The sequence below is a fragment of the Anolis carolinensis genome, unplaced genomic scaffold (genome assembly GCF_035594765.1).
Source record: "Anolis carolinensis isolate JA03-04 unplaced genomic scaffold, rAnoCar3.1.pri scaffold_14, whole genome shotgun sequence".
NCBI classification, from domain to species: Eukaryota; Metazoa; Chordata; class Lepidosauria; order Squamata; family Dactyloidae; genus Anolis; species Anolis carolinensis.
In genome coordinates, this window is record NW_026943825.1 from 10,383,285 (window position 1) to 10,395,353 (window position 12,069).

Here is a 12,069-nt window from a genome sequence, read left to right on the forward strand (position 1 = left end):
CCTATAAATCATGGTAAATTCTCCATAGGCAGGAAGGCACCATCAAAGCCCTCTGGACAGATGGCCATCCAGCCTTGGTTTAAAAACATCCAGAGGAGGAGGCTCCATTGGACTGACGCAGCATATTCTGATCTCAACAGATGTGATCATACTAATGTTTACATGGTATCTCTTTTCTTTCCATTTGAATCCATTGCTCTCTTGTGTCCTAATCTGTAGAGCAGCAGGACACAAGCCTGACCCCTTTCTCCTCAACGGAGAAGCTAGAGGTGACGGCAGGAGCTCACCTCGACCCACAGCTTGAACTTTCAAATTTTTAAACATGGCTCCAAACTGAACTTACTCGGATGTTCTTCATGGTTCTCGGACCATTTGGGTCACCGTTCTTTAGTGTGTGTCTCCCATTCCCAATAGAGTCTTGCTTATCCAAGCCCTGCTTATCCAAGGTTCTGCATTATCTAACGCAGTTTGCCTTTTAGTAGTCAATGTTTTTGTAGTCAATATTTCAATACATTGCAAAATTTTGGTGCTAAATTCATAAATACGGTAATTATTACATAACGTTGTTGTGTACCGAACTGCTTTTTCTATCCATTTTTTTAAAACATGATGTTTTGGTACTTAATTTGTAAAATCATAACATAATTTGATGTTTAATAGGCTTTTCCCTAATGCCTCCTTATTTTCGCTTATCCAATGTTCTGCTGGCCCGTTTATGTTGGATAAGTGAAACTCTACTGTATCTCCAAGGTTAAAAAAAAAAAGACAGAAATTATCACATATCATAGTTTGATCTATTCATTTGTCTATTGCTGGATGAAGGAACAGAGAAGGGAGCATGACACATAGGCCTTGATAGTTTTCTTGCTTGTTGTGTTGTTGTCTTAGGTTAGGATTTGGGGAGGAAGAAGGAAAACCAACAGGGCCGTTGAAGAGCTTTCCAACTTCTTTTATGCCATTGTGGAATGCCTTGGTGAAGCTGCAAAGAAATCGTAATAGGGTCATGTTACAAGTAGCAACGGTTAGTGTGTTCTAGAGTTCTGAATGTTGGACTACAACTCTGCCTGGGTTCAGATTCCAGATTGGCAAAGTGGGCTTCAGCAAGTTGCACTCTCTCAGCCTCAGAGGAAAGCAAAGGGAAAAATCCCTTTGAGCAAATTTTGCCCAGAAATAATAATAATAATAATAAGGTAAAGGTAAAAGTTTCCCCTGATGTTAAGTCCAGTCATGTCTGACTCTGGGGGTTGGTTCTCATGTCCATTTCTAAGCCAAAGAGCCGGCGTTCTCCGTAGACACCTCCAAGGTCATGTGGCTGGCATGACTGCATGGAGCGTCGTTACCACCGGAGCGGTACCTATTGATCTACTCAGATTGGCATGTTTTCGAACTGCTAGGTTGGCAGGAGCTGGGGCTAACAGTGGGGGCTCACTCCGCTTCCGGGATTTGAACCTGGAACCTTTCGGTCTGCAAGTTCAGCAGCTCAGCGCTTTAACACACTTAGCCACCAGGGCTCCTTAATAATAATAATTATTAATAATAATAAATAATAATAATAAACCAGTACAGGTGGTCCCAGTGGTAATCGGCACACTGGGTGCCGTGCCAAAAGATCTCCGTCGGCATTTGGAAAAATAAACATTGACAAAACTACAATTTGTCAATTGCAAAAGGCCACCTTACTGGGATCTGCGCGAATCATCCGAAAATACATCACACAGTCCTAAACACTTGGGAAGTGTTCAACTTGTGATTTTGTGATACGAAATCCAGCATATAGATCTCATTTACTGTGTCATACTCTTTGTATTGTCAATAATAATAATGTACTTTATTTATATTCCTCTGTATTTCCCCGGGCAGACTCAGAGCTGGGTGGTCTCAATGCCGTTATACAATTGACAAAGACAGACTTCCCTGTTTTTTCATTCTCTGGCATCTGGAGACTGTGCTCGACTTGGCCATGGGGAGGTGTTGTTGTTTCAGGTTTCCATACCAAGGAGTCTGTCCTGTCAATTGCTGGCATGTTTTTCAGGGGCGCCATTTTACCTCCCTGCCAAAGCGGTACCTATTTGTCTATTCACATTTCTGTTTTCTAACTGCTAGGTAAGCAGAAACTAAAGTTGATGGCGGGAGCTCACCCCGACCCACGGCTTGAACTGCCAACCTAGTCAGCAAGATTTTTTGTAGCTGGCTGTGCTAGTTGCAGTGCCATTAAGGCACACAACAGTTCTAGATCCCTAATGGGGTGGATATATGAGCTGAATGATTACTGTATATACTCGAGTATAAGCCTAGTTTTTCAGCCCTTTTTTAAGACTGAAAAAGCCCCCCTCAGCTTATACTCGGGTGAGAGTCCTGGTTGGCTTATATTTGGGTCAGCTTATACTTGAGAATATATGGTACATTTATTATTTTTCTCTATTATTATTGGTATGATTACATTTTTTTCTCTATTATTGTTGCTACTGTTACATTTAGTTTATTATTATTATTATTATTATTACATTTATTATTTCACTCTGATCTTATTATTATTATTGCATTTATTATTTTACTTATTTATTATTACTTGTATAATTTTCCTGTATTTATTATTATTATTACTACATGTATTATTTTACTCTATTATTCTTAAAAGGATACATAAGCATATTTACATTGAAGATGAGAATAATGATTTGATCAGAGTTGGACAGTCTTATCTTAAATTTGAGCTTTATGTAAATATTCAAAAACATTTAATCTACTGATGCCTCAATTAATGTAATTTTATTGGTATCTATTTTTATTTCTGAAATTTCCCACCCTCGGCTTATACTGGAGTCAATGTTTTCCCAGTTTTTTTGTGGTAAAATTAGGTGCCTCGGCTTATATTTAGGTCGGCTAATACTCGACTATATACGGTACATAGCATCGATGCATCCAAAGATGGGTCTTATTGGTCTCTTTTCATGTCACCTCGGCAGCAAACGGCAACGTCAAACCGAATGTTCTACCATCATGATCGCCTTACAATCATATTTGGATTACAACTCCCATTGTCCATGGCTAGGTCACTTACAGATGAAACTGCCGAGCAGATAGGTGGGCTTGTTGCTGCAAAGCAAGGTGGCCAAGCTGCCCAGAGACCCCGGCTCCACGAGCTGCACCTCCGCTGCCATGCCCAGTGTAGCATTTTTCTGCAAAACGGAAATTAGCACTCGTCAGGAAAGAAATGGGTTTGTTTGCCCCTTGTTTTTCAAAGACATAGAATCATCCAGTCCAACCCCCTGCCAAGAAGCAGGAAAATCACATTCAAAGCACCCCCAACAGATGGCCATCCAGCCTCTGTTTCAAAGCCTCCAAAGAAGGAGCCCCCACCACACTCCGGGGCAGAGAGTTCCACTGCTGAACAGCTCTCGCAGGAAGTTCTTCCTAATGTTCAGGTGGAATTTCCTTTCCTGTCATTTGAAGCTGTTGTTCCTTGTCCTAGTCTCCAGGGCAGCAGAAAACAAGTTTGCTCCCTCCTCCCTATGACTTTCCCTCAGTTCTTGATCCATGGTCCTCATCATGTCTCCTCTCAGCCTTCTCTTCTGCAGGTTAAACATGCCCAGCTCTTTAAGCCGCTCCTCATAGAGTTTGTTCTCCAGAACCTTGATTCTTTGAGTTTACCTCCTCTGGACACATTCCATCTTGTCAACATCTCCCTTCAATTGTGTGAATCACAGTGTGATTCCAGGTCTGGTCTTGTGATCGACCCCCCCCCCCCCCAGGACTTTGTAAAAGACAGTTCAAAAATCAAGGCTTTATGTCCTATATTTCATATATTTATAGCAGAAGGTAACTGAGATACTTTACTGTGCTGTGATTCCCTGCACAAAAGGTGTTTGACCTTTTAGCCTGAGGCAAGAGATAACAATGCTCTTAATCCTTTCCTGAACCAGTGACTCACAAACATTATTTCCTTGTGCAATGTCTTTTCCTCCTTGTCAAAGTAACTTCACTGTGAACCCTGGCTGGCTTGACCATGCTGTGGACATTCAAATGAAAACCCCTTGTCTTTTCCCTTGGATTCTGGACTTTCCTATGAAACTTCATGAACTCATTCTGGACCTTTGGGTGGGTGGGATTGGCAATATGATTTCTGGTTCTATGAATGTATTTCTATATGTCTCCCTTCCCAAAATGCCTCATATATGAACTTTTAAAATAAGAAATGTCACCTTGGCATGACCCCAGCGTTTCGGCACATAATCACACGCACTTAAAACCGTCTCAATCAAGGCATTTTGCATGAACAATAAGGAATGGCTGTTCCCTTGAACATCGGAGCTTGGCCACTCAAGGTAGAGCGCCTTTGGACAGGATTACCACATTCCACTGGGATAAAACCCTCCACCCTGGAAAGTGGAGATTACCCAAAACCGTCTCACCCCTTTGTCTACACACCTAGCTGATTCCACTGTCAAAAGCCTCGCCCGTTTGTTTCAATATTCAGCTTTTAGGAAACCGGATTCTGGCGTTTCTGCCAGACACAGATGTATATTCCCACTTCTGCAGAACAATATTTGGTTGGCTTGAGAACGCCAGGGGATCTCGCCAGCCATTATTATCCTCCATGAATCACTTAAACCCACTCAAAAATCATCCCCGGTTCACTGTTTCCCGCCTCCCTGCTCCTGACTGGCCGAGGGGCCAAACTGCCTCCCCCTCCCGCTGTTAGCAACAACCAATCAGCGTGAGGCTGGTCTGAAGGGGCAGCCGTAGGAAATCCAAAGTTGACGCCCTGATTTTATGTTATAAAAAGTGTTGTAATGTGTTATGTGACATGGCTCCCTGACGAACGATCGCGGGTGCCATCCTCTTCAGCTGAACTGAATAAAGGCAACTCGGTTCTCTCTCTTCAAGATCTAGGTGAGATTATTACTTTTAATTCACAGCGCCCCCACTGGCCAGGATCGAATCCTGCGGTCAGAGAGCATCAGTTCGCCTCTGCTCCAGAGACGAACCCTAAATTTGCTTGACAACAGTCTGACCAAGGCAGAATAGAGGGGGAGCATGACTTCCCTGGTTCTAGACCAGTGGTTCCCAAACTTATTTGGCCTGCCGCCCCCTTTCCAGAAAAAAATATGACTCAGCACTTCCTGGAAATGGAGGTGTGGTTTAAAGGGGTGGGGCGTGGCTCCTGCTCAAGAGGGCGGGGCTTAGCCTCTCCCCTAGTCCAAGATGCAGGGCTGGGAGGGGGAGGTGGGCGGGGCCACAAATGGGCGGCCAGGACTGGGATGGGCGGAGTTACGAGCTCTGAGGCAGGGCTGAGCTTCTATCCCTGGCTGGGCCTTCACTGCGGCCTGGAAGGACTCCCACTGCAGCCTGGCCGGCTGGGCAAGGCCAGCTGGGCCAGGGTGGGTGGCGTCGGAGGCGTGGCCCCACCTCCCACACCACTCGCCCTGGCCCAGCTGGCCTTGCGCAGCTGGCCAGGCTGCAGTGGGAGAGCTCGCTCGCCGTTGAACAGGCCTTCCTGTTCGGCGGCGATCGAGCCCATGGTCCCCACCGGGGGGGGGGGGGGGACCTCAACGGCGCCCCCGGGGACCCTGCGCCCAAAGTGGGGGCTTCAGTGGCCTCCATGTTGGGCCGGGCCTGGCCCTGTCTCACGCTCTTGGGAAGAGGCCCCGCCCCTCCTTTGGCCCCGCCCCTGTCTCCTAATAGGTGCCATCACCGCCCCCCTGGATCGCTCCAGTGCCCACCAGGGGGCGGTAGCGCCCACTTTGGGAATCACTGATCTAGATACTAAACTCCTATTGATGCAGCATTGACTTTTTAAGCGGCTGCATGACATTCCCGGCTCACGTTCCCCTTCCTCCCCACAAGATCTCCAAGATCTTTTCCACACATCCTGCTGTCGAGCCAGGCATCATCCCCCATTCTGTCTCTTTGCATTTGTGGAGTCTTGCATTTGTCCCAACTAAGAAAGGCTTTGCATGTCTGTGAGGGCAGCATCTTCCTTACCAGGACCGCTTGGAAATATATCTCCAAGTCTTGGCAGGAGGGCATCGGCTCGGAGGCGTCCATTTTCCGGGCCACACATCCTTCCAGTTGGCCGTGATACACCATCAGGTGCTGCGGAGAAGTTGGAGCTGGTTTTAACAAAATTCGAGGGACGGTTTGGAGAACAACTCCCAGAATCCCCCAGCCAGATAGTTGGAACAACACTAGAGTGTATTGCTTACTTAATTAGCTGCTTTTCCTACCAGGCTGGAATTGCTGACCATAATACAAGTGGCGTTGCAAAAAGTCTCTGTCTAGGAATGGGACCGAGAGAAGCTTGAACTATAACTCCCAGAATCCCCATTTATAGAGCTGCACCATTTCCATCCTGACATGAATCTATTTAACTTAATTCTGGTGCATTTTGGAGACCTTTAAACTTGGGTTTAAAATGAATCGTGAGCCCTGAAAATAACTAACTATCCATGCAATATAGTTTGCTGCAATGACGTTCAAATCAATGCAATGCATTTTGATTAAAGCGCAGCGTACTCTCATTTAACCAGCATTGATGGGGATTGGTAGATGCTGGATCAATAGAGTTTCCAATTGCTTGAGAGCTAACATCAAAGACAGACTTAATACTATCCCTCATACCATAGCACAATAATAATGATGATGATAATAATAATAATTATTATTTATTTACTACATTTATATCCCGCTCTTCTCACCCCGAAGGTGAGAGCGGCTTACAAAGCATCAAATGAACATACAATATATTAATAGCATAGCACAATATAAGCATTAAATTACTATATTGTACTATATCATTATATGGTAATATTATTAGTAATATTACACTTAATATATATTATTATATTGTATTATTAGTATAATATTGTATTCCATTATAATATTATTATCAATATTATGTATATACAATATATTATATATTTATACATTATTATAAATTATATATATACATATGTGTATATAAAATTAACATAGCATGTTGTTATGGCACAGAAGACAAGATGGAACTATCTTATATAATAATAACTATAATAATAATAATAATAATAACAACAACAACAGCAACAACATAACAACAGCAACAACACACAACAGCAACAACACACAACACCAACAACACAGCAACAGCAACAACAACAACAACTTTATTTATAGACTACTTATCTCCCTGAGGGTACGCAGTGCGGTTTCCACATGTATGGCAAACATTCAATGCCAAAAGGGAAAAAAACATGCAAACAAATTACATCAGGACAAACCATATTAAACAATATAAAAGCAGTGGCTTGCTATGAGCTTTCCAGGCTGTCTGGCCATGTCCCAGAAGCATTCTCTCCTGACGTTTCGCCCACATCTATGGCAGGCATTCTCAGAGGTCTGTTGGAAACTAGGCAAGTGGGGTTTATATGCCTGTACTAGTGCAAATGCTGGGTTTTTTGAAATCATAGCTTCCACTTCTTATAAATCCCATCAGCGATGCTAGAACTCACATTTCTAAGGTCGCAGGTGATTCCTGGCGCTGCTCCTGCTTCACCCAATTCGCTCAGTGCCAATAAGAGCGAGGCTTCATTCTGGACATTGACTTGGGGCGGCAGGTAGTTCAACGGGTCTCTCTAGAGTCAGGAACCAAGACAGACATAGCTTCAAACATTGCAATTGCACATGCTACAAACCCTAAGAGCATCACCAACCTATCCACATTGACATGAGCCAGATAACGCTTTGCGGAAATGAGAGAACAACACAATACTTGAGATACTATTCCCAGTCTTTAGAAATATGTCATTTTTATATCTTGCATGCATTTATAGAAAATATTATTATTATTATTATTATTATTATTATTATTATTATTATTATTATTATTATTATTATTTGCTACATTTATATGCCGCCCTTCTCACCCCGAAGGGGACACAGAGCAGCTTACAAATTAAATTTACATACAATATTATATTATTAGCATGGTACAATATTGGCAATAAATAACTATATTGTACTATATCAATATATTGTAATATTATTAGTAATATTACATGTAAAATATAATATATAATAAATATTATTATATTGTATTATTAGTATTATATCGTATTACAATATAATATTATGAATATTATATGTATATACAATATGTTATAATTATTATATATTATTGTAAATTATATTGTGTATAATGCAGTGTGTGTGTGTGTGTGTGTGTGTGTGTGTGTGTGTGTGTGTGTGTGAACGACTCTGAAGGCATTGCCCTGAAAAGAAATACATTTTAAGGTCTCATATGAAATTAACATGGCAGGATCTCTTCTTGACAAAGGCATGCTATAATCAGAATCTAATGTTGGCCAAATTTGCTCTAGATGCATCATTGGAGGGGTTCAGTGTGCTCTCTGGCTATAGGGTGAACTACAACTCCCGCTATGGTGAGTCAGACCCCTTAAACCCCTCCAGTAGGTTGAGTTAGTCATGTGGGTTCCATGTGCCAAGTTTGGTCCAGGTCCATCATCAGTGGAGGTCAGTTTCCGTGGTTGTGGGTAAACTGCAACTCCCAGGAAGGAAGGCCAGTTCACCCAAAACCCCTGCAGTAATCAAATTTTGTTATATCAGATCTGTGTGTCAAGTTGGGTCCAGATCCATCAGTGTTTGGATTCACAGTGCTCTCTGGGTGTAGGTAAACTACAACTCCCCCAAATCAAGGTCAAATTTCCCCCAAAAACTTGCAGTATTTTTTGCTGGTCATGGGGGTTTTGTGTGCCAAGTTTGATCCAATTCCATCATTGGTGGAGTTCAGAGTGCTCATTGATTGCAGGTGAACTATACATCCCAGTACCTACAACTCCAAAATGCCCAGGCCAAGTATCCGCAAAACCCACCAGTATTCACATTTGGGCATATTGGGTATGCATGGAAAGTTTGGTCACAGGTGGTACTTGACACCAAAAAAAATAGGATCAATGTGGAAAAATGTAAACAACCACTGTTGGAGGTGTAAGGAACAAGTAGGGTCCTACTTCCATATGTGGTGGAAATGTAAAAAGCTAACTAGCTATTGGAAAGTAGTACAAACAGAATGTAATAAAATATTAAAATCAAAATTCGAGTTGAAACCAGAAATCTTTTTATTAGGCCTCTCAGATCCAAAAGAAAATTTAGATGTAAACGAAGATAAACTCTTCACTTATTTCATTACTGCGGCGAGGATTATAATAGCTAAGCATTGGAAATCAGAAACACCACCTACAAAAGAACTGTGGATAGATAAAATCATTGAGATAAGAGATATGGACAGATTAACTTTTCTACTTAAAAATAACATGGATAACAAAATGAAAGAAACGGACTGGACAGACCTAGAAGATTACCTCAAAGATAATTATGTTTAAAGGACAAGCAGAAAACTGGAAGAAAGAAGATCGGAAGTCATCCATCCCCCCCCCTCCCATTAGAAATTACCCTTCCCTAACCCCCTTCCCTTCCCCCCCCCCTCATCATTTGCTATAGAACTATTACATCCCCTCACCCCTCACCCCCCAACCTATATCCCGCCCCTCAGTATCTTTCCCTTGGACAACCCCTCCCCAACTTTCCCATAGGGCCACCAATGTAACTCACAAAAAAGTTTCAATAAAAATATATAATAAAAAAAAGAAAGTTTGGTCCAGATTCATCATTGTTTGGGTTCATAATGTGCTCTGGATGTAGGTGAACTACAACGCCTCTAAATCCCTCCAATGATCGCCAGTATTTTGTGTTGGTCATGGGGGTTCTGAGTGCCATGTTAGTTCCAGGTCCATTGTTGGTGGAATTCAGAGTGCTCTTGGATTGCAGGTGAACTATACAACCCAGTCCCTACAACTCTTATAAATCGTGATGAATTCTCCCCAAACCTCTCTAGTATGTTCAGTTGCCGATCAATTCCTTTGTTTGCTGTGTGCCATAGAAAGAATAGGAAAGGGTTAAGGGAGAGGCAGTGGGTGGGGTCATGCAAATCCCACACCAATGGAGAGAGTAAGAAACACTGGGAAGTCTGTAGTGGAGGAAAGATATTCAATCTAGGATGAAATTGTACCTGTATGAAAGCCTTCCCTTGGGTGGTGGGCAGGGTGGTGTTTGTGGAGGAGATTGGCAGGGCTCTTGGACATGTTCACAGCGCTCGCCATAACCTGCACTGTCATTGGAGGAGGGCCATTGGTATCTCCTGAGTAGTGGGAGCTAGAGCCATTTGTAGAAGTGGGAGTTTGTCCATGTAAGTGGACACCCCAGCCACACGAATACCATATATACTCGAATATAAGCCGACCCGAATATAAGCCGAGGCAACTAATTTTACCACAAAAAAACTGGGAAAACATTGACTCCAGTATAAGCCGAGGGTGGGAAATTTCAGAAATAAAAATAGATACCAATAAAATTACATTAATTGAGGCATCAGTAGGTTAAATGTTTTTGAAACCCTAGAAAAATAAAGTCCAAATTTGATTTTAAGATAAGACTGTCCAGGTCTGATCAAAGCATTATTCTCATCTTCTTCAATGTACATGTGCTTATGTATACTTTTAATAATAATAGAGTCAAATAATACATGTAATAATAATAATAATAATTATTATTATTATTATTATTATTATTATTACAGGAAAATAATACAAGTAATAATAAACAGAGTAAAATAATAAATGCAATAATAATAATAAGATCAGAGTGAAATAATAAATGTATTAATAACCATAATAAAATAGAGTAAAATAAATGTAATAGTAGCACCAATAACAGAGAAAAATAATAAATGTAATGATAATAATTAATAGAGTAAAATAATATATGTATTATTAATAATAAAAATAGAGTAAAATAAATGTAAAAGTAACAACAATAATAGAGTAAAATAATAAATGTAATAATAATAATTAATAGAGTAAAATAATAAATGTAACAATACCAATAATAATAGAGAAAAATAATAAATATACCATATATTCTCGAGTATAAGCCAACCTGAATATTAGCCAACCAGGACCGTCACCCGAGTATAAGCTGAGGGGGGCTTTTTCAGTCTTTAAAAAGGGCTGAAAAACTAGGCTTATTGTACAGTAGTTTGAAAATAGTTGTTCTGCTCCAGAAACTTTGTTTTTTGTGGCTGCTGCAAACTCTGATTGAGACTCGACGAGATATTGAAAAACTAGAGCAAAATGTGCAGCAGGATGTCCCAGACAAACAAAGTTTTGGCAGTTTAATCAACTTTTCCCATGTTTTTATGATAGAACCAATTAGGAAATGACGTTTATAACTGAGGAACAAAAATCATGTTACATCGTGTAATCCTACCTGGGATCTTTTTGTCAGAAGGAACATTTGCTTTACCCTCCCGCAATCCAGCTTCCTTACCTGGCCGCAAGTGGCCTGTCCCAGGTAGGTAGCCAACAGGACGCCCACGAGGCTGATGGAGAGGACGGAGACGGCCCCGATCGTCACAATCGCCAGCTTGCGGTTGGATGCTTTGGGCGCCTGGCTCAGCTCCAGGCCAGAATGGAGGGTCTGGGTTCAAAATCGGGTCGAGAGAGAAAATACTTTGCATTAGATCTGGAGTCTTGGGGTGCATTTACGTTGTACGATCCCGCTCGAAATGTCCTGGCTCCATGCTATGGGTTACTAGGAGTTGTAGTTTAGTGAGACAGAGAAAGAGTGCGACAGTCCCCTTCTCGGGACATTTTTAAGCAGAAGGCTGGATGGCCATCTGTTGGGAGAGTTTTGGTTGGATATTCCTTTCCTAGCAGAAGGGGGTTGGACTGGATGGCCTTTGGGGTTCGTCTTCGTGGATGGCCATCTGTCGGGAAGGTTTTGGTTGGTTATTCCTTTCCAGACGGAAGGGGGTTGGACCGGGTGGCCTTTGGGGTTCGTCTTCTTCGTGGATGGCCATCTGTCGGGAGGATTTTGGTTGGGTATTCCTTTCCTGGCAGAAGGGCTTTGGACTGGATGGCCTTCGGGGGTCCCTTCCAACCCTAGGATTCTAGAAGTGAATTAGCGACCTTGCAAAACTACCAACACCAAGGATTCCAGGGAAGGGGACTCCAA

At 42.0% G+C, this 12,069-nt stretch overlaps 1 protein-coding gene across 3 annotated transcripts in view; it reads right to left on the minus strand.

Annotated features, from left to right (window-relative positions):
• Positions 1-782: 782 nt before the first annotated feature.
• Positions 783-12,069, minus strand: part of LOC134294334 (uncharacterized) — a 30,317-nt gene continuing 19,030 nt past the window's right edge. For all 3 annotated transcript variants that reach the window (XM_062965090.1, XM_062965087.1, XM_062965089.1), the window contains 5 exons: positions 11,383-11,532; positions 7,491-7,613; positions 5,986-6,096; positions 3,062-3,179; positions 783-979 (listed from right to left, as the gene is read on the minus strand). In XM_062965090.1, coding sequence (XP_062821160.1) covers positions 951-979; positions 3,062-3,179; positions 5,986-6,096; positions 7,491-7,613; positions 11,383-11,532 — 531 coding nt within the window. In that variant the 3' untranslated portion in view covers positions 783-950. The remainder of the gene's footprint in view (positions 980-3,061; positions 3,180-5,985; positions 6,097-7,490; positions 7,614-11,382; positions 11,533-12,069) is intronic.